Raw genomic sequence first — 26633 nt, forward strand, 5'->3', positions numbered from 1 at the left:
AAACACAGGATGCGATACCCTAGCCCCGACTCCAGTCTTTCATGCCAGTCTCCAGGCCTCTTCCATATCCATTGTCAGGTCAAACCTTTTAACATTTTGTTTTGTTTTGATGGCTGCCTTTGTTTCTAAACATGCTTAACGAAGGCCTGGTTTTCAGGATAAGCCTGAGGACAATGTACTGTAAGGGAAGTAAAAGATCATACTGTCAAAAAGTAGGAGTTACTAGGCTCTGGGACTCTTCCAAAGTCAGCACCCGATGACAGGTATCTGCTAAACCTTGCTTCCTTCAACAAACTGCTAAAGCCATGGGGGCTCCCGGAAGAAGGTCCCGTTCCTCCCCAGTAGTAAAAAGAAGTAGTCCCCAAATACAGCCAGAGCATGACATTCACTGACATCATCAGACTCTGAGCATTTGAGAAGTCCAACTGCCAGTATCAGAATGACCACAGCTATCTCAAGAGCAAAAGTAAAGTCTGTGTGCATCCAGAGATGCCAGAGACAAAGAGGCTCCTACCCTAGACTTGACCCTTACCAAACTCATGATACCTCCCAACCTTTCTTTCTGGAAGAGTATGACAGTAATAGGGAAGAGGGGGTAGTGCTCCTTCCACCCTCTCTTCCAGGCTGGGCAGCAGGGTGGGCAGCACCAGATAGCCACCCTGTGCCACCTGTTCTGCCAGCCCCCTCATTGGCAGGCAGCTCTGTGGCTGCTCTGTGCATCTGCCTCCTCCGGAGAGCCCAGCTCTGAAGTTGCCTGACTGTGGACAGCCTGTTACCATGGAAACTGCATCCTCCATCCTTGCCATCGCCTTCATCTCAAAGCCATCGGGAGAACAGAGAGAAAGGGGAGACAGAGGATGGAGAGCAGACTGTGGCCTGGCTACAGTTCTCTGCCACCCTTACCTCTCTGCAGCCTCCTACTCAGGGAGCAGAACACTAACTGCCCAGACCTGCTTCAGACTTGAATCCAGCAGTGGTCCAGCCCTTGCTACCTAACCTACTGTTCTCCCTACTGGAAGGAAGCATAAAGCTAATTAAAATCCCATAGCCTGCTCAACCCCAAATCATTATAACACATACTGGGTCCTGTCAAAATTCAGACTCAGGAGCAGAAAAGGGGCAAGAAGAAGGTAAAAGGGTAAAACTTCTACCTTAGACCTCAGGCAAGGAAGGGGCCTATAGCTGTCCCTGTTGTCCTTCATGGGAGACCACTTTCTCCTCTGTGCTCTGCTCACTAAGCAGGAATGAATCTAATGAAAACTTGGGATAAAAGAGCAAGGGGGCTGGGCAGTGGTGGCGCACGCCTTTAATCACAGCACTAGGGAAACAGAGGCAGGCAGATCTCCGTGAGCTTAAGGCCATTCTGGTCTACAAAGTGAGTTCCCAGACAGCTAGGGTTGTTAACAGAGAAACCCTGTCTTGGGGGGGAAACAAAACAAGAGGGGCAGAACCAGCATATGCTCTGTCCTTGAGTATTCAGGCAGAATAAGTCTTTTCCTTGCTAGACAGGTGCTGCCTCCAGGGAAAAAGAGGGTAGCCATGGGCTGACTTCTGGGTCCTCACTACACAGCAGGAGTTGCTGCCCAAACAGCATGCCGATGAACCAGGAAATATTGGAAAATCATTGGAGGAAGGTGAGGCCAGCTGCTTCTCCCTCAGCTAGCCCCAGGGAGACCTTGGAGAGCAGATTGCCAATGGCCAAGGACACTAGCTCAATGCCACAAGAACCTATTATTGCTGAGAAAGGGAGCCTTGATAGGTTTGACATCCCAATCAGCTCTGGAATACCACAGTCTAAGTAACTAGGTAGAAGCAATGCAAAGACAGAGAAATCTTTCCTGGCCATTAGGCTACTGGTTATCTGACAAACTCCTACACTAGAGCAGTTCATTCACATGAACACAGACCATCAGGTCCTCTCGAAGGCCGAAGAGACGCAGACCTCCAGGTCCTCCAGAATCAGAAATAAGAAAGGGAGACTTCAGCATAACTCTCATTCTACCCTCCACTAACACGGACGACCTACCCTGAAGTACTGGGAGACAAAAAGACACTTCATCACCTTATACAAGGTTACCATACCAAGGCACATATCTCAGCAACCTTGGAAACTTACTCTTCACCTCAGGCTAAGCCCATCTCTTGGGTTGGGGCAAGTGTCTGCCCATACTACCCAGGGCTCCCACAGCTGCTGGGCTGGTATAATGGACCAAGGTTTCCTCTCAGGATCCACAGGTAGATCTTTCTGGATCCAGGGGTAAGGGAGGTAAGACAAAGGATATAAATATTTTGTGCTTTGCTCTCAGAATATCAGCCTGTGTATTGTCTTCAGCGAGAAGAAAGGAAGGTCAAGGAACAGAAGCAGTCAGGCCAGGCTAGAAACTGAAGGGGATCCCACCTCCAGACTGCTGAGGGACTAGAATCTACTCAGAGCTAGGTGACAAATGCCCCAAATGGAGAAGCTATGGGTGCAGGTCAGGGACTGGGTCACACATCTCTGACCTAAGCTCCAGGTCCATAAAGAAATGAGTTCTGCCTGACGCATCCTTCTTACCTCTTGCTTCAGTGGGCTTCTTTGGTCACCCATGTTGCCCATCCTTACTCACTGCTCTGTACCAAGCTGGACAAACAGGCAGTCACATAGCCAGCCAGCAGCTGCTACATCCCACCCGAGCTGGAAGCTTCTCCTCGCTGGGGAAATGATGCATGCTCATTTTTAATTACACAGACACCAATAGGCTCCCGCCTGCACACAGAGGTCCTCACAAGTGGGGATCAGACCCTGCAGGTCCCTCAGGCGGGTCTGCACTGCATGTGCAAAGTGCTTGGGGGAGGCACAGCGGGGAGGCTGCAGCTAGAATACAGCACATGTTATTTTTCTGCCCAGGAACTTCCATCAGCTTCCCTCCCCTCCTCCACAGACCACCCCCACCCCATCTCCACCACACTTCACAATAGCTTCTGGCCCAGAACTTAAATGTCTATCAGGTCCTGGGGAACCCCAATGCCAGCAGGGAAAGCCAACTGGAGGATTAGAGTACTTCTTTCCTTCCTTCCCGGTCCCTCGTCACTCCACCCTAGCTCTGCCCAAAGTCTTAAAAAGTATAAGCAAAGAAGACAGCCAAGGAAGGGAGAAAAACAAAAGTGGCATGGACAGCCCCATACAGGTATCTAGAATCTTACCTAAGCTACTGAAAGTAAATGGTTTTTCTCTGGGTCTCAGTATCTCCAATTATAAAGTAGAAGAATAGATAATTTCAGGAGAAGTGAGGAACAAGGGGGGGAGGAGACACGGGACCATCACTACTTAAAGACAAGGCACTGCATATGTGGAAAACCACAAAAGAATGGATGATGGATAGGCCTACCATAAACATCAGTAAACACAAAGATCACTAAAGGATGGCCCACTTCTTTGTATGCCAATCAACAAATTAGAAAAATACAACAGAAGCAAAAAATCAAGACCTTCTTAGAATTAGGTTTAGCCCAGGGCCAGCCTAGGAGCCACCTAAATAGCAGGGGATGATGACAGAGGAGCTACACAGGGAGGGCCAGACCTGGGTAGGAGCCTGGGGAAGACTGCAGAACGGGGAAGTGTGAAGGAGTGAGGTTGGGTGCTGTGCCTGGCACCCCAGCCTGCTGTGCCTACTGCCGCTGTTGCCTGAAGACTTTTCATTTTCACCTCAGAGCCGGCAGCTCGCCACACAATTTACACTTCTGTTCATCTCCCTGGTGCTACCCAGGCCCTAGCTTCTTAGGTGGCTCATGGAGGGGGGTGCTCAGGAGCAGTCAGGTATCAGGATGTGCTGGGGACTAAGGAGCAGAGAAATTATGATTCCCTGGAAGCCTTGGGGTTGCAACCATGTCCAGCCTTTCCTTTCTCCAGGGCATAGATGGACAATATGAAACCCTATTTCAGTCCAGTTCTAGACTTTCTGGGCCCTTATGGAAAGGGAGCAGAAGGCTAGGGAGCCTGAATGAGTAGCCCTGGAAAGGGCATTCAGCTAGAGCTCTGGTGGATCAGCCATAGGATGCCATGACTCTATCTTCCAAATTGGATGTTCCTGATCATACCACTCCTACCAGAGCGTCCTAAAAGATTCAGCCACTCTGCAGTGTCTATGTAGTCAAGGACCTTGAGTTCTGCCTGGCTTACAAGCTGATAAAACGTTGCTGACTGATTATCCAGCAGCAGGGAGGCTGCTCAGTGCAGATGCAGTTATGAAGCCAAGCACCTGACAGTGAAAGTGGGATAGAGAAAAATTAGGAGAGAAAGTAGCCCTGAATTTCTCAGCTCCAACTGGCACTTTGACCCCTTCTCCACCTCTCAGGGAAGTCCTTCCTACCTGCTTTATTAGACATGTAGCCTCTTATCTAAGGGCGCCATCAAATGGCACACTGTTATATGAAAAAGTTCCCTTCTCAGAATCCTTTCTACTCCCCAGTACCAAATTCCAAGCTTTCTGGAGAAGAGCAACAGAATTCTTCCTTGGTAAGTTATCTGCCTAGGGAAGGTATTCTCTGCTAATTGGTGATGGTCTAACCAAACAGCACCATTCAGACAACCTCAGCCCCTAGGGTCCTACAGGGATGCCAAGCTACAATATTCAAGCTGGTATTTTGAGAGTAGTGGCTCCTGTGCCAGCACAGGCTGGCTTTGTGCTTTCAGTCCTAGCAGAGGGAGAAGAAAAGGTGAATCCAGAGAGCTTCAAGGAGAAAGGTCTAGTATATGGGTACCTGTACACCTCAATCTCCAGAAACAGTTCCATGAAGGATGCCTTTGCATGTGAGAAGGTCTAGATGCCATCCACAGCTCCCTGGTATTTGCAGGACCCAGCCAGATCTTTTGGGCATAAACTGTGGTACTCCTCCTGAGCCCTCTAGTCTTAGCAGATCCTAATGTCTCTTCTGCACTTGCCTCCCCACCTAAATAATCCTTACCACCACCTCAAAGTGGCTGCTTGTGCCTTTCCCAGGAAGTCTAGCCCTCCACTTCCCACCCCCATACTCTCAGACATGGCTAAGCTCTCAACGAGGGTAATGGGAAAGACTCTACAGTCTAGGGGCTTGTCACCTGATCCTATGTCTTGGGTTACTGCAAGTGCCTTCCTCTTCATGCTGGAGCAGGCCCATTAGCAGGCTGTAGTTCTGCCAGGGAACCTGGCTCTAGAGGCCCTGTGAGAAAAGCCCATGGAGAAGCCTCAACCTCACTGAGGGTGAAGACTTCAGGCCCAATAAGGTGCCTGGAGCAGCTGTTTCCTGTGCTCAGAGCAGCTGCAAGGCCACCATTAATGATCGCCTGCTGGGAAAATGGGAAAACAGACCAGCAGCCTTAGGCTCCAACACTAACAACCAGTGCTGGAGACTGAGTGTCAAACTGGTGAATGTTACTGTCATCTCAGGCCCACTGTGGCACTGTTCCAAGTACAGCCCAAATCCACAAGTCTTCTGCCTCTTGGTTCCACCTCCACTCATGCTAGATTCACCCACTACTTCCTCACTTGACCTTAGGTAACCTCCTCTTTTTTAGGCTTTTGCCATCTATTTGGGTATGCATGCTTTAAGACCCCTGTGATTATCTTCTAACTAATCCCCATGTGTAGAACAGTGCCATCCAAAGGAAGGTTCAGCAATTAATTGTTGAATAAGAGACTAAGCTGAGGTGTCAAGAGGGCCTCCACCTTACCCTTTGAATTTTGGTGCTAGCCTGTGTATGGTAAGCACATGCTCCATGCTGAGCCTGATCATAGCTCAGCATTCCTTATTAAAATAAAGCTTGGAACCATATCATGTTGGCAGGGCCAAGATGGTAGCCAAAGAGTGAGAGATGACCAGATCTCAAATTTCCCATGGGGCTTTCTCACCTGGACCCCTATAGCCAGGGCCTGATAGGCCTCTACTGGTCCCACCCTAACTCCTTCATGGATGATCAAACAGGCTAAGTGGACACAAATACAGGGTTCAGAACCTAGTGGGTAGAGTCAGTTTCTCAACAGACTGCTCTAAGCTTCATGCAACTCATCAGGCTGACTCACTCCACAGGCACTCTGCTGTGCCCTGCTCCTTAGATCCTAGCTGGTCAAACTATCACCCACCCACCACTTAAAGAGTTCAGTTACCTCCACTCCACAGACCTCCAACCTGAAGCTCCTCAAGCTTCCATTCAGCTCCAATTTCTAATTAGAGTGATGCTTCTTCAGAAACAAATGCCTCTTCTGAAAGCGACCTGGTGTCCCTTCACTCTGCTTACACTGCAGTTACACAGCATCCACAAAATCCAGAATAACCATGCATCTAGCAGCGATGGGGGGGATCTTCTCAGGTTCATCTCAACTAGTACAAAAGATTGCAAACCAGTGGAGCCTCAGAAGTCCTCTTCCAGACAAAAGGCTAAGATATTAACTGAATTAAAAAAAAAACTTTAGGCATAGTGACTACGGTTAAGACAGGTCTAAGCTGCCAGCCACAGAGTACACCTCAGCATAGCTTTTAGTTCCCTCCCACTCTAAGCCCCTGTTAGATCAACCCCAGTCAATACAGCTATCCCAGGACTTGGCCTTTATGGTACCCCTTTTCTGGCAACTCCTCTTACAGCTCCCTTTCCAACACTATAGTGAAAGAACCACACCTGATTTCTGGGGCCTGCCTACTACCAATCATTGTGTGAACAAGACCCTGGTTCCCTAAACTTGGGACAAGATGCTTAAGCAAAAAAAAAAAAAAAAAAAAAAAAAAAAAGGAAAGGCCCTGGAAATGCCTGGATATAAAAAACCCTACAACAGGTGTTTATGGAAAAGATTCTGGACCTTGCTGAAGGGGAGTTAAGCATGGGGCAGGGCAGTCAGGCAGCTTGGTCAGTCTAATCCCCTCAAGGATCCTAATCAACTCTCCTGTCATGCTAGGGACCTTTCATACACAATACCACACAGGACCCTATTTTCACCATTCAGTCCTAAAGGCTGCATGTACCCAAAGCCTTCCTTGGACACTTCAAAAGACAGTTCTAACCTGAGGTGAATTTTGGTGTGTGGGGGTCTTTGCCCACTGCTCTAGGCTCTTATCTAGACCGATTATCTCTGCCGTAGTTTTGTAATTTTAAGGAAGTTCAGTTCCCTTCTGAAGCTGCAAGAAGCAGCCTCCAGTCTGAGACTTAAGGAGTGGTCTCCTCTGCCCATGCACTTCAGTGAAGCACAATGGCCGGACTGGGATATCTTCTACATACAGAGATGGTAACATGGTACCCAGGTAACCCTTACACAAACTGTTCCCAGAGTGTTCAGCCTGGAGAGTCCTAGCAGTATTTTTGAAGGCAGAAATTGCAGCATCTGGTTGGGGGGGGGGCATATACCTTTATCCCTAGCACTTGGAAGGTGGAGACAGGCAGATTTTTGTGAGTTTGAGGTCAGCCTGGTTTACAGAGTGAGTTCCAGGATAGCCAGGTCTACACAGAAAAACCATGTATTACAAAACAAAACAAGTGCCAGGAGGTGATGGTACACGCCTTTAATCCCAGCACTCAGGAGACAGAGACATGCTAATCTCTTGAATGTGAAACCATTTTGGATACACAACGAGTTCCAGCACAGTCAGAACTTCACAGGGAAACCCTGTCTCGAAAAAGAACAACCCCCAAATAAATAAATAAACAAATAAACAAATTCCAGCGTTTACAGCTCAGTCTGGCAGATTGCTAGGCTGAAATATGGTTGGCCAGGGAGCTGCCAAACAGATCACAAAGATGGGCTACAGGTATCCCTTCCAGAAACCAAAGAAGCCTGAAAAACATTTTTTTTTTTTTGTTTGTTTTTTTTGGTTTTTCGAGACAGGGTTTCTCTGTGGTTTTGGAGCCTGTCCTGGAACTAGCTCTTGTAGACCAGGCTGGTCTCGAACTCACAGAGATCCGCCTGCCTCTGCCTCCCGAGTGCTGGGATTAAAGGCGTGCGCCACCACCGCCCGGCCTGAAAAACATTTTTTTTGGCTCCTTGCAGTAACCTCTGGGTCCTTTGCTGTGCCATGAAACCAATGCCCCAGGGTTAGGCACATCTGCAATTGCCAGGCAGTAGCTGCTTTCCATCTCCCAACTCAAAGCTCTCTGAGATCAATACATCTCCTACTCCTCACCCACCCATATACACTCCCCACCTCAGCCTCTGGAGCAGCAGGTGAGACTGTCAAGTCAGTCCTTCCCTTTATCTGCCAGCAAAACCATCCCTCATGAAAGTATGTGATAGCTGCTATTATTTCATCTGAAGAACATCCACAGCAATCCCAAATCCAGAGGAAAATGAAAGAGTAAGAGGGGGGGGGGGGCTGTGTATGTACACAAAGTCAAAATGCAGCCAGTTGTTGGGTTAGGAGAGTCACAAGTGCTGATCTCTCATTAGTAACCTCGGTGACTACAGGGCACTGAGGCAGAGGCAGCCTGACTCTGTTCTGTCCCCTGTGCTGAGAGGCAGAAGCTACCTCCTGTAGATTGCAGTTATGGCCAACCAGTCTCTTCCTCATCTCCCCGTCAACTTAAGTCTCCTAGGACCCAAAGCCTGGCTAAACACAGGACAGGTATGGCCCTCACCCTGCCCCAAACCCCTGGCTTTTTGTCCCTGCCACCACCCCAGGAAAACAGAGCCCAGAGAGCAGCTGACAGGAGGAAGGACTTTCATCAAAGAGATAATGCTGAAACCAGCCAACTTGTGAAGCAGTCAGGGGCAGGGAAATTTGGACAAAGGTATCTAAAAATAAACCCCTGAAGCCAGGAAAAAGCTTTGGTGGTTCAGTCGCTTGCCACTATACCACATGCCACACACCCAGTTCTGAGGTCTGGAACCCAAGAAATATCTTCCTGGGGATGCTCCTCCAGATTAGCCATCAAGACTGAAGATGATGGCATAGACAAAACAAGATGGAAAACACTGTACACCAGGCCCTCACTTGAGTGGAATGAATGACAACCCCCTTGAGACATCATGCAGCGTGGCCTAGGACATTTGTATCTTACTTCCTGCCATCATACCAGCCCACTTTCCCACCTCCTACCCCTGGGCCCAGGGAAGCACGACCTCTCTAGCAGTGCTCCCGGCTACCATCTCCCAGCTCCCATCTGGGCTACCACCACGACAGACATCACTGCCACCCAGTCATAACCACACCCCATGCAAATGTCAAACAGTTCCACTGTTAGCCTACAGAGCCAGTTTTACCCCAAACCAGGTCCGCTTTTAAAAGATTCCCACAGTTCAATGGAAAGCAACATCATGCTTCCAACTACCTTGAAACAGGACACAGCCTGTACCACCCCACAGCATCCTTCCTAACAGCCAACCCAGATTTAGTACAACAGCTACACCGCAAAACAGACCGCCAACCTCTGTGCTGGTTCTGCATCACTACAGTCACTGCCCAGTGACTTATGGTCTGGAAGAAAGGAAGGCTGGCATCAACCACCAAGAGAGAGGCAGCCCAACCTGTGGACATTCCTTCCCATTCAGATCCTGACTGCTTCCTGAGCACACTCCCCATCCCTAACCCAGCTCAGGATGGGGTAGCCCATCTTGAACAGATGACTCCAAGAGAACATTGCATTGGTTGTTAGGTTTGTTTTGGGTTTTTTGCTTGTTTGGTTGGTTTTTGGCACTTGATTGCCTTCAAACTTTCTATCACTGATACATACATAGACAGAGAGAAAGATATTTACAATTCTTTGAGACAAGACCTCTTTATGTAACCCAGGCTGGACTCAAACTCTAGGTCCTTCTGCTTCAGCACCCCCAAGAAACTGGGATTCCAGGAGTGTTGCATCATACCCTGACTTACTACGTTTAGATCAAACCAGGAGTGATGGATGCAGCTGTCACCTGAGACCTTGAGAGGTAGCAGAAGGAGAACCAGGAGTTCAAGGTTACCCGCAGCAACACAGCAAGTTTGAAAACAGCCTAGCTGCATGATTCCCTCCCTGCCTCAGGAAAAAGACAACCAAACAAAACTCTCCAAACAAGCCCTTCGTTGTTCTTTGCCCTCCCCTGATTTAAACAGCCTTCCCTTCTTTGCAACAGCTCTCATGGACTCCACCTTGAAGTGACCTGCTATCTCTAACCACCCTACCCAAGAGGGTCCCCACTACTTCCTACCATGTATCCCATATTTACTGCCTTTCTTCATCACCTCATTGTATATGCCTCTTTCATGCACTAGTCTTCCACACTGTGTCCTGAAGAGCACTCAGTATGGACTCTATAAACACAAGCCAAACGAATGAATAAACAGTCACTTCCAAGCCCAAGATGTAGTCTTTCCCTTAGCTTTCAAGCCTGTAACACATCCAAAGAAGGGTGCAGACAGGTCAGATTTTTAAGGCTTCTGTAGACAGAACCCTCTGTCCAATCTCTTGGTGGCTGACTCTCCTCTTCCCCCAAACAGGGGGAAGTATTACTTCCTTCCAGGTCAGAAATGAAGGAGGTAAAAAAAAAAAGAAAGAAAGAAATGAGGGAGGCAGAGCCTGCCACTGCTGTTCAAGTCCTTGAGGGGAATAGGGGTGGGAGCAAAAGTAGCATCGAAGCCAGGGTGACACATGGCCAATGAGAGCTTCTCAGACCTCAAGCAGGATAGCAACAGGGTGAAAGCCAATCTGACCACATCAAGTTTCTGAACAAGCTCTTGGAGATGGTCTGACCCTAAGACCTTAAACATCTGAAAGAGAAGCCAGGAGTCTCTGCCAACATAAGTGCCATGAGGGTCTTAGAGAGCTATTCTCTCCAAACTACTTATTCCTCATATTCTGGACCACCTTCTCGGTTACCACCCAAGGGATCTGAGTGACCACCCTCCATGTGCTATACCCATGTCTCACCTTGATGTAGGTATCCAAAGCAGGATGAACTCGGCGGGCAGCCAGCCAGATGGATAGGGGAGTGGTGTAAGGGAAAGCGGCTGTCACTACATGGCTGGGTGCTGGAAAGGAGAATATCTTGAAGCCAAATTTCTGATAGAGGTTGATGAGCTCAGGTGAGGGTGACTCCTCTCCCTCACTCAGGATGCTGCCCACTGCACATCGGCACTTCTCGTGAGGCACCTGTATAGGCAGAGCATGGGGTTAGTGTCACATAAAAGGAGGCCTTCAGACCTCCGGCCCTCTGCTTCTGGGCTAACTTGGCCCTGGAGGAACCACCTGCTCTGGCAAGCTACAGAGCCCTAGATACAAGGATGGAGTTACCTACCAAAACCAGCTATATGGCTCATGTCTATGCAGCCTGCCGCAGGACTCTCATCCATTCCTTCAGCAATTAGGCTAAGCTACATACATGACTCAAGAATCATGGTGAGAAAAAAAAAGGAAGGAAGAAAAAGAAGAAGACTTGATCTCTACCCTCCAGAAGGCTTGGGGAGGAAGAACAAAAAGATGTCTGAGCTACCCCCACCCTCTACCTCCAATCTCCTGATGTTACCTTCTACGGGCCCCAGTTTGAGAGGGCCTCCAGCAAGATTGCAAATAGCCCATCTGAGGGTCTGGATCTAGCACAGTCCAATTAGTTTATTCCCTTCCTATTTCCCAGAGGAGCAAGCGCTTCGCTAACAGAGAAATCATGGTAAGCCAGCCAGCAGAAGTGAGGAGTGAGAGCAAAGAAAAAAGCCTATGGTGGCTGTCTTTCCTGGTTACTCCATGAAGACAAGGATGCGTGAATGTGCACAGTGAACACACTGGACAGAGGCCTGGGCAGGGATTTAGCATTTGCTGTGGAGGGTCAGGATGTGAGTAAAAGTTTAAGAGGACTCTATCATAGGTAGGGATAGCCATCATCCCAATAGCCTCTATATCTTTTCCATCTAAAACCTGCCAATTTCCAAATTCCTTCCTGTTTATACTCCCTATGTCTCTCAGTACCTAACGTATGTACTTTCTATTCTACTCCTCCCTCCCTCCCTCCCTCCCTCCCTCCTTCCCTCTCTTCGATGATCCTTTCTCCTCTGGCTCCCATCAGCCAGAGGCAATGAGTTTTGAGTTCCCAACACTTCCTAGGCTTGACCCAGGCCTGCAGGGGAGTGCTCACTTCTGGCGCAGGTGGCACCAGTCTGTCCAACCTTCTGTTTCCCATTTTCCTGCCAGCTATGTGCCAGCTCTTGGACTAGGCCCCCAGGGGAAGGTGTTCCTAAATCCAGGACAGTTGGCACACATCTTGACTCTGATCTTAAGGCACCATTCAATTCTTTCCTTCCACAGACTGTTGACCTCTCCCCACACTAAACAGGACACTCCCCCATCTCTACTTTCCTAGCCTACTTTCTCAGCACCATGAAGTTATTACACATCTGCTTCTACCATCCCTACCCCCCTGTTTTGGCCTTTTAACACCTGTCACCATTCCCTGAGGGCTTTCTTAGCCCTGATCCACTTCCTCTACTCTGGCAACCTACCCTTGCCTTAGAGTCACACTTTTCTGTTCTAGACTCTGACCTCTGAGCAGACTCTAGGGAGTTATCAAACTCTCAATGTTCTGACCCTGTTGCTTCCTTGAACCCAATGATAGCAAGCATAACTTAGGAGTTTTAGGGACAGGCAATATAATGCAGTGTTCATAACCATGGCTAGAGGAAGGCTGGCCAGGGAGTAAAACATGAATCATGATTCTAACCAACTCCCTTTGCTTCTCAGAGCACCAATTCCTTGATATTTCCTTACATGCCTTTCATATAAAAGAGATAATTCACAAAGGCTTGGCACTAATGAAAGATCCCATAACTATTTTTGGTTATTCATACCAATAACAGTCCCTGGGTCTAGAATGCCCATCAAACCTAACCTTTGAATACAGTCCTTCCCTACTCATCCTTCAGGTTCAATGCCCCTTGGTAAACAATTCAGGATGGCTTTGTAACACTTCTCCTCTCCCTAGAACTTATCCTTCTCAAGACTATTTATCTTTAAGCCCCTCCCATTCCTTTCAAACATGACGCTGCTGCAGTACCATGTCTTCTCTCTAGATGGTGCACCTGTATTACTTATACATAAGTGTTGCTATGGTCAAACAGACAAGAGGCTCCCACAGGTCAAGGGACAGGGAAGACACCTGACCCAATGTAAGCTATGCTAAGTGGGAGGGGAATAGAGAAAAGAGAAAAAAAAATGTTAACATAAGTTAGAGGGAGAAATGGGAGGATGGTCACTAGTCACTTGACTGCTCACTCCTCTTTATCCCTTGTTTGCCTTAACTTGGATCCCCAGGTCTTTCCTGAGATCACTTCAGCAGTCTCCATGTAACTACAAACAAAACACTCTTGATGCCAAGATACTTGAACACATGATTAGAACCTCTCAATGACTCCCAGTTCACGTCTATGGCAAAACTAAACTTCCAAGCCAAACAGGTCAGGCATGACACTGAATTCACCTCAGGACCAGGAATCAGCAGGGCAGGCAGCCACTGGGTACGTGGCAGAGGGAGGGGCAGAACCCGACTCTGGCCCAGCCCGCCTTGCCGGCCTCCTCCTCTACCACACCCCCACATACACCCACATGTAGCTATTTGTAGCCAAACATGCCCCGTCTTCCCATGCTGCCTCCCTTCGTGTAAGCTACTTCCTCTGCTAAAATGTTCCTCTTCAACCTATTTGAGTTTTCTCTCTGGAAAACTTCAGTTCATCCTGCAAGACTCAGCTCAACTCCTCTCCTCAAAGCCTTCTGCTATTCTCCTGGGAGCTGCTCTTCCTCTTTGACCCCAAATATACACAAATGAAACAAGTCTTCTTCTGCACTGTAATGAAGCCTTCTCTTTTTTTCCTCAGCACTCCAGCCTCAAGGCAGAAAAGTCTAGGATCCTGCACAGAAAATTCCATTGGTATGTTTGACAATGGTGCAAGTATGCACACAGCTGCTCACACACAAACCTACACCACAATCAAATCATCTGAAGAAAAGGAAGTGCTCCTTTCTAATGTAACAGAGTAGTGTTGAACAAATGAGCTCTCCTCTCTCTGACTCAGTTTGTCTGTATCCCCAACTCCACAAGTAAGGTCATTCATTGTTTGCCCCTTCCCTATCCTGGCCAGAGCTTAGAAGACAGCCTAAGAGGTCCCACAGTAATCCTACCACCTGCAGCAGAACCAGGTCACCAGCAAGGAGATGGGACAGCTATGAAGATAAGCCAGGAAGTGACAAAGCTGGTCCAATAGCAGTGAACTAGCCCCATGAGAATTTGTCTACTCCTTCTACTCATATCAAATTTGTTTGGTATAACCTGAACAAGAGTAGGACCAGAACTGCACCAAACTGGAACCATACTAGGGAGAGAGGACACAGGTAGAACCATCACCAATGAAGAAAGAAAAGCCCACCCAGGGTCTACCATCAAAACCAAGGCTATCATGCCAGTAAGAGATGGTGCACACCTTTAATTTCAGCACTTGGGAGGCAGAGGCAGGTGGATCTCTGTGAGTTTGAGGCCAGTCTGATTTACAAAATGAATTCTAGGACAGCTAGGGCTGTTACATGGAGAAATAGTCTCGAAAAACAAAAACAAGAGAGGGAAGGAGGGAGAGAGAGACAGAGACAGAGAGACAGAGACAGACTACCAAGGAAGAGACGGGGCATGCCAGACTTCAGCACATCTCTTTCAAAGTATACAGCCTCCTCAGTCCCAGTACTATGAGAAGAAGGCAATTACTTGGAACATGAAGATTTCAGATATGAGTCCATTTTAATTCTAGCCCACTGCCCCTACCAGAGAGCTTTCTGGCAACCATTAGGCCACAGAGAAAAGTCATCTCAAGGGTACTGGCTGGCTGAGATCTCAAAAGTGTAGGAATAGAACATGATTGGTATCTTTCAGGATTCAGAAAAAGAAATTATGTCAGCTGACACACTGGGTTCAGTGGAAATGGCCAACTTCAAGCCCACCAGCCATTCAGCCAACAGGGGTAAGTATATCATCTGCCAGTCCAAGCCCAGAGGACTGCCCTGATCCCTTTCTTGAAAGCTCTCAATAAGAGCCACCAAGGCAATGGAAGACGTAGAGACAGAGCCCTGTGCATGCACTGGTACTCTCAGGGTTAAAATGTAGTGGTATCTGCCAATTACAGACGTATACTGGACCTCCTTTACTCAGATCTGGTATACAGTCAACACACCAAGTCGTGTGTTCTAGAAACCTGGGGTAGCCACCAGGTGGAATATGGGCTGATGCCAACAACTAGGCCCAGGGGACAGGACTCATACGTTAGGCTCAAAAGGAAGGAAGTAGTCAACTCTAAAAGAGGTTCTGGGGCTTTCTGACCTTAGGAACTATCTCTCCTACTCCCAGAAGCATGTCCTACTGATTGTGGGCACCTAACAAGGCCTCACCACGCTGCTGCCCACAGGTAAGCTCATCAAATCCAAACAGCCTTATGTGGTCAGTTGGTACTGTTCTCAACCTTGCTCCTGTAGCCCAGGATACCAAGTTACACAGCAAATGTCACACAGCAAGGCAGTGTAGGGGTCAGGGTTCAAACCTAAGCAGACAAGCTCTGGAATTGCAACATGCAACCCAGTCACCTGGAATTTGAGAATTCAGTTCTAGCTAGACACAACAGCCTTTCCCTGAACTGTCTCTCCTGCAGATGCTCCTGAAGGTAGAAAAGTCCAATGGTACAAGGCTCTCACAGCCAGGACTGGTGCCAAATGTGCTATGTGCTATTAGGAGCCAGGCATTGGGCCTTTGCCTCATCAATCTGATGCCACAAAAATAAAATCTGGGATGGGGAGATGTATTTAGCATGAACAAGGCCCTGGGTTCAATATTCAGCACCCGAGGCAGAAGGGATCCTTTCATCTCATTTGATAGATGAGACAGACTCACTGAGAGGCCAAAAGACTCACCAGAGTCACACACTAGGAAGCAGCCAGAGCCTTGATTCAGACACAAAAGGACACATCCAGAGTCCTCTCCTCTCACTTTACCTCCCAAGAGCAGCAAGGTCGCTCACTTTGTGAGACCTCTCCCACATTTCCACCACCCTATAGAAGAAGTCAGCTGAGAAACTTTATCTCCTCATCCCTTCCCAGGCTCCATCTGACCTACATGTTTTTTTTTTTTGTTTTTTTTTTTTGTTTGTTTTGTTTTTTGAGACAGGGTTTCTCTGTAGCTGGCCTAGAACTCCCACAGATCCGCCTGCCTCTGCCTCCCGAGTGCTGAGATTAAACTGACCTACATGTCTTAAGGTAGCCCCAAACCCTTCTGAACAGTGAGGCGGGTGGTACAGACCCAAGTCAGAACCCTGAAACTTGGTTGTTCTAGGCCTTGATTCCCAGTGGACTAACGGAAAGAAAAAAAAGCCCAGAATGCCACCAATTCCTCCATTATTCCATGCCTGGGAAAAGCATGGCGCTTGGTGATGGATGTGAACAGCAGATCCCATCTGCCCAGACCAGGTAAACGTAACTAGCTACCACACCCTCTTGCCTCACCTAGGCTACCACAATGGTAGACAGGCAGGTTGCATAAGCCCCAAACAGCAGAGGAGTAGATGTGGAAGGTATGACAGGAGGTGGCAGATAGAGCAGACCTACAGGAATGGTGACAGTACCTAGCCACAAGGGCCTATTTATGGGCCAGTGTGGTTAGGACCAAGTGAGGCATGTAAGGTCCTCCCAGTTCTTCATTTTCTTCCAACAAAGAAGGGCCCCAGAGGATTTTTAACCCCAGCAGAGCAGGCTAAAGACAATTTTCAACTCTCCAGTACTCACCTTAGAAAGGGGCTGAGAGCGGAACCCTGCTCACCCTTAGCAAAGGCAGTGTGAAGTCAACTATTAGATAGGGAAGTAGTGCAGGTCTGGGACGGTGGCCTCTGGAACTCACTCCTACTCACCAGACACCTTCAAGAGGAAATGGCCTGTACTCCATGAATGCTGGCCATTGATGAGAACAACACCTGTGATCCATATCAGGTACTGTCCACTCTCTGACACATGGTGCCTCCCTGTACCCCTTGGCCCTCAACTACGTCAAGGCTTTCAGGGTCAGGGAATGGAATCCTTCCTCCTGACTCACAGGAACCATCTGCTCAGACCTCATACTTTCCTCCTATCTAAGACTCTAGGACTCCAGACGTAAGCAGTAAATGATATGAAAAAATTTACAGCAACTGCTACTGTCCTGCCTTGGAGGTGTCTCTTCTTTGCCACTTTCTAGACCCATACCGAAAGGATGGAGCTTCCCTAAGCCTTTCTCAGGAATCGTCTTCTCTCTTGCACAGCTTGAGATAGGAATGGTCATGTCTAGGGAACTGTTGGTTCATACCTCAGCAGGGTGAGTGATCTCTCTGACCTGGCTACTCACTGCTTTTCTCAGGGCCTGGAAGAGCATCACTTCCTGCCACAATCACAGAGAAGCCCATCTGGCTCCTGCTGTACTGTGTTGGGAGACTGGAGGTGGTACGCCCAAGAAGCTGGCCACTGCTGCAAAGGCGACTAGGAAGTAGCAAACAAGAATTTTCAGTTTTTCTAAGGAGCAAAACAGGGTCTCATCTCCAGCATCTCCAGGTTCCTAAATCTTCACCCTAAATGATGCTGTACCCTAAGTACTCAACAAACTATACCTCATGGTCTCCATGGTACCCCACCGCCAAGCACAGGCCTGGTACAGAGCCAGGACTCAACTATGTATTGACTAAAACAAAAAAGATTAGTACCCCAATCAGGCTATCTTCATCCCAGTCTCCCCCCCCACCATACCACTGCACACCTATTATACCTGTTACAGCACCAGAATATAGACCAGATGGTTTGACAGATGGCTGTGAACCCCTAAATCCTGGGAGTTCATGATTCCCTAGCCCTTTTACAATCACCACTGGACGATGTCTAGTTCAGGAACACAGAGAGCCTCAAGTGTCCCTGTGCTACCCCAAGTGCACGCCAAGATATAATCCTGCTATCATAAGTATCTTCCAGGGAGCTAGAGAGATGTCTCAGAGGTTAAGAGCACTGGGTTCTTTTCCTTTTCCAGAGGTCCTGAGTTCAATTCCCAGAAACCACATAGTGGCGAACAGTCATCTATAATGAGATCTGGTGCCCTCTTCTGGCCTGCAGGTATACACACAACCAGATTAATGTACACATGATAAATAAATAAAAATCCTAAAATTAAAAAAAAAAAAAAAGGTATCTTCTGGAGTGACCCAAGTTTCCAAGTTAGGCAGGTACAGAATCAAAGTGGTCACTTTAACCTCTTCACTTATCTTCTAGGCTGACCGGACACCCACTGCCAGGTCAGTCTCACTTCCCACCCTTTCCTGTTAAACATCTGTGGAGAGCTATGTGCTGGGATGACTGCCTCACTTTACCACTGACGTGAATCCTGTCAGTCTCTCTATGAAGCAAGTATTTTATTAGGATGTTGCAGAGAAGGAAACATTAGTTCATAAAAGTTGTGATATGTCGAAGATTGCACATTAAAAAAGTAATATGATATGATCAGATTCCAAACTGCCAGTTCTAAGGCTGTACACTCAGGGCGCAACTCCCTTGTACCTGCATCCAAGGTAGACGGTGTTCAGTCAGCACTGGAGCCCCAGGGCCCATCTATTCCTGAAGAGAGTCACATGATAGTTGATCGGAAGAAGTGGCAAATGCCAGTAGAGAAGTACATTTTAACAGGGTTCTTCTAAGACCATACTTTCAGGGATCATTTCTACAGTTCACAATAGAGTTCTTCTGTCTCATTTCCCTGGCTGTGCCTCCAGTAATGACCCGTTACCTTGATCGGTTCTGACCCTGGATTGAACACCATCAACATAAAAGGGTTGTGTGCTTCCAATTGTACTTGGGTCTCAGTGCTTCTGAATCCAGGTAATGCCATCTCCAGCCATGTGAGTGCCTCAGACAATGTTCACTCATCCCTCAGGCAGCCTGTGCCACCTCTCACCTGACCCAGCCAACCTTCTCAATGGCCTCTATGCCTCATCTTCTTCCCTCCTCCACTTGCCCTCCAGTCAGCTTCCTAACACAAAGGTGGGAAATGATGTCACCCCTCCTCCACTAGCCCGAGGAATCTTCTCATCCCCCCTTCTCTCTTTTTCTACCCACCCCATACCCAAAAGATCACATTTCCTATTCACCCCATGACTCCAGGCCTTTGTTCTCATGTTTCTTATAGTTTCTTAATTCAGTCAGCCCTGCACAGCACAGGCAAATTCTATTCATGTGAGAAGACTCATCTATCTGAATCTTCTCCACATGCTTGAGGTACTCTTCCTAAAACCCCCAAATCAAACTTCTAATTAGAGACACTGAGTTCAGTTTCTTGTTGGCAAATCATCTACATGGGACTGACAAGCTAACTACAGTTTACTGAGTGAAATGCCATGTCCAATTCATGTCCAGAGTGTGGGCAGAGAGGACAGAGAGAGGGATCAGCACATCCTTGTTTCACCAAGGGTCCCACTGAGGTCTTCTCTTTAGCAGAGTGTAGGGCTTGCTCACTTGAGCTTTCCAGGCAAGGAAATCAGACTAAGGAACCCAAACAAAAATCCCCCAGGGTTGTTTGGTATGGCTCAAAAATGGAGGCTAAAAAGCCCTTGGCAGAGCTGCCAGCCCATCTAGCTATGGACAGCACCACCCCAAAGCACAGCAGGAAACTACATTGGCAAGCCCTGACTCACTGTAGGCTTCAGTACAGTCAGACGCCTACAGGGTAATAGTGATGCTGGATTAGTTTTTGAGCCCAGCATCTTGGGCATTTGGCTCCACTTGGCCCTCTCCCAACAGGTAGCTTGAGATCTACAGAAAAACTGCATCACTGGGTGGGAAAGCACCACAGTGACTAGAGAGGTAGGATTCTGAGCCCCATGCCCTGAAGCTGCCCTCTTGGTCCTTGAGAGTCCACAGACCTGGCATGAACGCTGAGGAACGGAAAACAGACAAACAAGATTTAACCCTAGAGAAAGGGCAGACAGCCTAGGAGCACTGGCCTCTAATGGAGATAGGTAACAGAAGGACAGCAAGAGACAGAGAATCAAGGTCCAGACAGAGGTGGGGTCTGCTGCACTCAGAAGTCCTTGAGAAGACCTGAGCAGAGGGACACAGTTGTGGGCGAATACAAAGCTTCAGTGGCCCAGCCTAAATCTGGAAGGGCTTTAACCTTGGAGAGAGAAGATAACTGCAGGACCAGTTTAGAGTTCCCTGTCCTTTACTTGGAAACACAAGATTCTCCTACCCCACCAGGATCCGGCCCAGGTTTATACAAGAGGCAGAAGCCCATGGAGGCTCCTTACCGTATGGGGGTTGTCATAGTAGACACCGATGGAACGGAGTTTGGGAGAGATGCTGCAGCTCTCCGTGAAAAGCTGTCCAATGTGACCATAGGCCCCCACATGGAACTTGTAGGCCACAGTGATGTTATGGATTGGGGGTGATCCAGCACTCACTGTCACCCCAGTCAGCAGTCCTGAATACCCAGCAAAGGCCAGCAGCGTCAGCAGCAACAGCAGAGTCAGGCCCCCAATCAGGCCCAGGAGCAGGAGATCCGGCATGGTTCTGGGATTCCCTCTCAGCACCCCAAGGCAGCTGCAAAGGAGACAGAAGGGAAAGGAGGCTGGCAGCCTGCTCTAACCTTGCCTGCCTGCTGATTTTGGCCCAGCCTCAGCCATGCCTTAGTGCTCTGACCCAGGAGGGGAGGGGCCTCAGGTATTTACACACGGTGACCTAGAAGGGAGCTACAGATGACTGAAGCCACAAGCCTCTTTATTTCCTAATCATAGCCATGGACGCTGGAACAACTCTGCCTGGCACTAACAGCCCTGCTCATACCCAAGGAAACTGAGTCATGCCCCAGGCCCTGACTGGAGTGATTTCCCCCAATCTGGGCAAGATACCACCTTGTCTGCCTCTTCCTTCTTGCAATTGGGCCACACTGCCAGCCTGGTATCCTCAAGCCTCATGCACTACTGTGTGTGGTGGGGTGTGGGGGGTAGATATGAGCTGGGAACGGACTGACAGATGTGGAGTTCAAACACTCATTAACAAACAGTACACCAGGCCGGGCGGTGATGGTGCACCCCTTTAATCCCAGCACTCGGGAGGCAGAGACAGGTGAATCCCTGTGAGTTCGAGGCCAGCCTGGTCTATAGAGCTAGTTCCAGGGCAGCTAGGACTGTTACACAGGGAAACCCTGTCTTGAAAAACCAAAAACTAAACCAAACCAAACCAACAAACAGTTATACCATAATGAACAAAATCACTGGGAGAAAATGGGCCACAAGAAGAAAATTTTATGGGAAATGCTTTTTTGTTTGTTTGTGGACCCATCTGGTTGTGGGGACCTGGATTCCCAGCAGACAACTCTAAAACTACAAGGGCTGAGATCAAAACAGCCTCAGAGGACAGAGCAAAGTCCAACGTGGGTTTTCAAGTCATGAACACCACGCTAATCAGCGTCATTCCACTTCTGCCAGTCCACAAGGATTAGAAACAAAGAAGAGGAGCGGAAATACGAGAGGGAAAAGGAGGCGTTACTCCTAATGGATGAAGAAGGTCTCCAGGAATAAACCCAGCATTCTAGGCAGACTCTTCCAGAGGGTTGCATCTGAGGAGTCCAGGGACCAGAGCACAAAGAACAGTTAAAAAGAAAGAGACACATGAACTAGGGAAACATTCCCACTCTAGTTATTTAAAATTCAGTCAAGAGTCAGTGAGATGGCTAAGCAGGTAAAGGTACTTGCTGCCAGGCCTGACAACCTGGGCTCAATCCCCAGGCCCATATGGTGAAAGGAGAGAACCAACTCCCTAAGTTACCCTGCACACCACCCACACAGTGTTTTAAAAGGCTGGGGAGATGGCTCAGCAGTTAACAAACAACACTGGCTGCTCTTTCAGAGGACTCGGGTTCAACTTCTATCACCCACATGATGGCTAACAACCGTCTGTAACTCCAGCTCCAGGGGATCCAACACCCACAGGCATGCAAGTGATACACAGACATACATATGTGGAAAACCATCCATACACGTAAAAAAATCAATTCAATTTTTAAAATCCTATTTAAAAAGTAAAGGGTTTTCAAGCTGAAAAGGCAATGCTTTAGCCCTATAGAAAACTTAGCTAAATGGATTTTTTCCCCTGAAGTTTCTGAGTATAAGATATGCTCAGTCTGTTTCTGGAGTCATTGGGCAGACAGAACTGGCCATACAAAGAAGCCAAGAATATTTCTGAACTCATGTCAGGACACTGAGGTGCCTCCCACTGGTCTCGTGCATCTTGTACTCCTGCCTGGAAGTTTCATTATCTTTTCTGTTTGCCTTCTCTGCCCTGCTCATCCTTGGCTCCAGTTCGTTTCAATTCCTTTCTGGTAATATGCTAACAACTCTTCCACCCAGTACTTAATACATCCTAGGCACTGTCTGAATGTTGAAACCCAGCCGCCACTTCACTAATCCTCAGAAGAATCCAATACGGTGGTGCGCACCAGGAAACAAGTGGCTGGAAGTCAAGATGCCTGTCCTAGGCCACACAGGTACTGCACAGAGCCACTTGGACCCACACACAGGGACTGGGACCCCAAATAGCCTGACTCCAACCCACTACCAGTGTTTCTCTCCTCTGGTTTCCAGAAAGGCATTTCACCCATGTTGGTCCTTGCTGTACTCAAGGCTAGAAGCTCTCAGCATCTAGGCCACAGCCTGCCTTGCGAGTGACAAGCATTGCCACACACTTCTGCTGTAAGGGAACTACTTAGCTCCCAACCTTTCTCTTCCTTCCACTTCCCAAATTGCTCAGAAAAGGGGCGATATGTTTCTGCCCACTCCCAAAGCTTTGGTCAGCCTAGGAAGGAGAAGTATGGCAAATTCCCCCACACCCAGTAGAGAAAGGCAAGGATGGGATGAGGAGGCTCACCTAAATAGCCAGGCTCACTTCTTAGCAACTCATAGCATCCAGTAACAGCAGGGCTCCAGTGCTCCGGCGCTGGGGAGAGAGAGGAGAGAAAGGAACAGTCAAGTCAGCCCTGGACACAGGCAGTGAGCCAAGCAGGACACCAGGCCCTGAGCAACCCCTTTCCAGTGAAAGCCCACTGGACGGGACGTCTACAAGCGAGCCCACCCCACCCTCAGACCCCCGGGGGGGGGGATCAGGCCAAATCCAGAATCACAACGTCAGATCTGATGGGATCTTCACTGGGCCCAACTCCCACACTTGGTGTCAACGCAGTCCCAGCTGCTGACCTTGGGCACTCTCTTGGGCCTCAGTTTCCACTAACGTCAGAGGTCCAGGGCATTTGCCTTCCTTGGCCCGAAAGCGTCGGAGACGGAGCTGAGGCTCGACGCAGGCTTCCTGTGGCCGCTCACGTGCGCTCTGCGGAGGGCCGGGCCCTTAAAGGGACCTGCGCCAGCAAACTTGGGCACTAGGAGTCCCGGAGGGCGCCGCTCCGCGCCCTCGGCTTCCAGCCCCCGCTCGCCTCCCGGCCTCACGCACCTCTGCAACTTCTGAGACGCAATAAAGTTTGCAGTCGCGACGAGGCGCGCGGCCCCAGGAAGCGGAGCTGAAAGGTGAGCCCCGCCCGTTCTCCCCAGTCCCACTGACCCGGGGCGAGCCTGCACCCGAAGCCGAGGCAGCGGGCCGCACCGAGAGGTCAGGACCGCCTCACCCTCGCTTTCAGGCCCGGGAACCAGGCCGATCCGCTAGTGGGTCAGACACGGTGCAGAGGGCGGCTCCGGCCACGGGGCCCAGATGCGAGGGGGATGAGGGAAGCCCCGGCCGACACCCCGATGGGAACGCCTCGCCTCCGGCTCCGCCCTCACCTCAACAGCTGCCCCACGGACGCAGACCTGCGCCGGAGGAGGTTAGTGCTCAGTCGCGGAGCTTGCGCGCGCTAGCCCCTCACGCTCGCTCCGCCCCTCTCGCGGCGGGACGTGGCCGTGGCTGTGGGCGCGTGCGCTCCAGACTCGGTGGGCGGAGGCCTGCCCCGCCCCGTCTCCTTGGTAACGTGCACGCCTTTACCCTCCTTCCCCCCGCCCCCGCATACACACCTGGCTGGAATAGCAGCGCCCACAACACACATTCCTACTTCCAACAAACCAGAACTCCTGAAGGTGACCAAGCAACAACCAGTAGAGGAGGGAGGGGAAGCGCAGCGTTTTAGGGAGGATCAGCAAAGCAATGTCGGCCTCTTAGCAATAGTACCACTTACTCTTGCCACCTTCTTACTGAGTCTTCAGGAGAGGCCTGGGAACCCTGCAGGGTCGGGCTACTTGCTCAGTTTTACATCTGAGAAAGCTGAATCCCAGTCGGGGCTAAACAAAGAAGCTCTGGACTACCTCTAGAGAGTGCAAATATCAATGTCTCCCCTCACCTACCCATCAGATCTTTGGTGAGCAGAGAGAGGAGTGATCATTCCTCCATCCAACATTTATTAAGTGCCACTTCCTATCAGGACCGTTCCAGGAGCTGGAAACAATTAATGATCAAATGAAAGCCCTGGCCTCCAGTTCACTTCGGGGAATGCCTTTCTCCCAAGCTTCTACTTCAGTGCTGTGGATGTGTCTGTTTGGAGGTCTAATTTGTTTAATATAGCATAGGTAAGTGCAAGCCCCTTCAGTGCAGGTTCAATCTTGAGCTAGTATCTGATGACCTATAAAACTCAAAGCACTGAGACGCCCAGATTTATGATGGAGGTAAGGAAGGTAACTATGCTTGTAAACTTGGCTGTTCATAAATTTTGCTGCAAGACAGGCTGGTCCAAGGACTATCCTGGTGCTTCTGACAAGGTAGTTATTTGGAATGATGATCACCCCAAAGAGTATAACAGGAAGATGACTTTGGGAAAAGTCAGCAGTCATGGGGTAACCTGATCTTGAGCTTCATCCAGTGCTCTGGACAGTCTGCCTGGCAGGTTGGCTATTGAAAAATCTCCAGGGTAGGGCCAGCAGGAAGGTAATTATAGCTGTTTTACCTGTGAACATCGAATAAGGGTAATGATTGGCTGCTTCGAGCAGAGGGACTGTATACCAGATACAGCTGTTGAGACACAAAAGGGGCACATGGCCCAGGTTCAGGGACAGCCTTTGCCTTCAGGGCCCATGGTCAATTCTGTTTCTCAGAGGTTGACTAGGCTGTCAGGAAACCACTGCCAGAAGACACCCTTTCCTCATCTTGTTCTCTCTGCTCACTTCCTCTAGCCTGGTTGGGAGTTCTGGAACCCAGTGTCCCAGGAGTTCTGTGGGAGAGTTGGCCTGCAACTGGTGATCAGCCCATCAAGCTTCATCTCCCAGTGTTTCCAACAATGCCAACTATCGGGTGGCCACTAGGGGGAAGCAGACGCCTTTGCAAGGCCCTTTCTACACTTCTGACAGGTCTCAGATCTGCTCACCTCCACTCATGTTGCAACCTATTCTACCCTACCCCAAACCTAGACCTGCCCTTCCTCTTTCCCAGGAATCACCAACTGAGGTTCTTTCGTTCTGTGTAAATTGCCTGAGAATATCCGCCCAGGGCTCCTTTTCTTAAAATAATTAAATTTATGGAGGTAGATGGAATTGTCCCTTTCCTCCCCACCTCTTGCTTTCCAAAACCTGTTATAGCCAGTCTAACTCCGGCAGAGAATACTCACACAGTTAAAATGTTACCCACGTCTGCCAGCCCCACCATCTGAAGGATTGAAGCTAGTTCAGACCTGAGCCACTCGGCCTAGAAAAGGGCTGCCTCCACAGGACGCTCCACAGCTGAGGACTAACTAGCTTTAGCAACTCCAAATCTGCCCCATTGTCCTACCAGGAGCCTGGAAATGCAGGAGCACTCAACCATTTTCGGGTGTGCAAAAATAGGAAAAGCCCAGCGAGTGACACTGCCTACAGGACCTGTTAGCAGCCTGTGCTACCTCCATGTGCTGCCCACGTGCCCGTTGTTCTGTGATCGTCCTTTCGTTACCATCCAGCTAAGCTGCTGGCCAAACAATTGCTTGATCAAACAACGTCTCGAGTTTAAATTTTATTTTACAAAAAGAGAAATAAAGAAAACTGATAGGCAGTTATACTGACTTACAATTGTTCTGTTTGCTTTTTTAAAAAAGTGACATGAAACACAAGTAAAAATAAATACGTCATAGAAACAGCCAGTTGCCCAGTCTCTGGGGCAGAAGTGCCTGCCCTGCTGAGAGAGAGGGAAGCCCATGATCACACTAGCAGCTGGATCACCAGCCACAGATGGTCCTCTAAGCCAGGCATGGGTCCCGGGCCTCAGGGGCGTCCTGAGGAAAGAAGACAGAAAACTAAAGCCAGGTACCAGGGCCTTGGAGCAACCCATCTCCTCCCACCTCCCCCAACTCCTCTGGCAGCAGTGTGGCCTTAGTGGTTATCCATTACAACCCCTTCAACCCACCTGGACCCTCTCTCTGATCCCTCTGAAGAGGGTACAAGAAAAAAACTTGTCTTGGGCAGGCTGGAGGGATTCTTCTGGTGAGTCCCCAGCCTACCCTGAGTTACACAACCAGATAACAGTCATTTTACACCACAGTGCACATGAGCACACACACATGCAGACGCATACACACACACACACTCAAACACAGCTGGGCTGAACTCTCTTCCAGGGAGGGTCCTAGGTCAGGTCACAGTATGAGGTCCCCTCTCATCTGAACATCATCCTAGTAGTGGTAGCAGAGAGTGCCCAAACCTCC

General features: G+C 49.2%; 1 protein-coding gene and 1 long non-coding RNA gene across 4 annotated transcripts in view; one reads left to right on the top strand and one right to left on the bottom strand.

Moving 5' to 3' along the window:
• Nucleotides 1-23865, bottom strand: part of Tex264 (testis expressed 264, ER-phagy receptor) — a 29013-nt gene extending 5148 nt beyond the window's left edge. Inside the window, exons 1-4 of one of the 3 annotated variants that reach the window (XM_057768823.1) lie at nt 23761-23865; nt 22859-22927; nt 20242-20533; nt 10847-11068 (exon numbers count right to left, since the gene is read on the bottom strand). In XM_057768823.1, the coding sequence (XP_057624806.1) occupies nt 10847-11068; nt 20242-20499 (480 nt within the window). In that variant the 5' untranslated portion in view covers nt 20500-20533; nt 22859-22927; nt 23761-23865. The other 2 variants (XM_057768825.1, XM_057768824.1) reach the window with 2 other exon arrangements.
• Nucleotides 23725-25874, top strand: LOC130873838 (uncharacterized). The gene is made up of 3 exons (XR_009057037.1): nt 23725-23801; nt 24393-24537; nt 25138-25874. It is a non-coding gene; the product is annotated as an uncharacterized LOC130873838 (long non-coding RNA).
• The last annotated feature ends 759 nt before the right edge of the window (nt 25875-26633 follow it).

The sequence above is a fragment of the Chionomys nivalis genome, chromosome 4 (assembly GCF_950005125.1).
Source record: "Chionomys nivalis chromosome 4, mChiNiv1.1, whole genome shotgun sequence".
In the NCBI taxonomy this organism is placed as follows: domain Eukaryota; kingdom Metazoa; phylum Chordata; class Mammalia; order Rodentia; family Cricetidae; genus Chionomys; species Chionomys nivalis.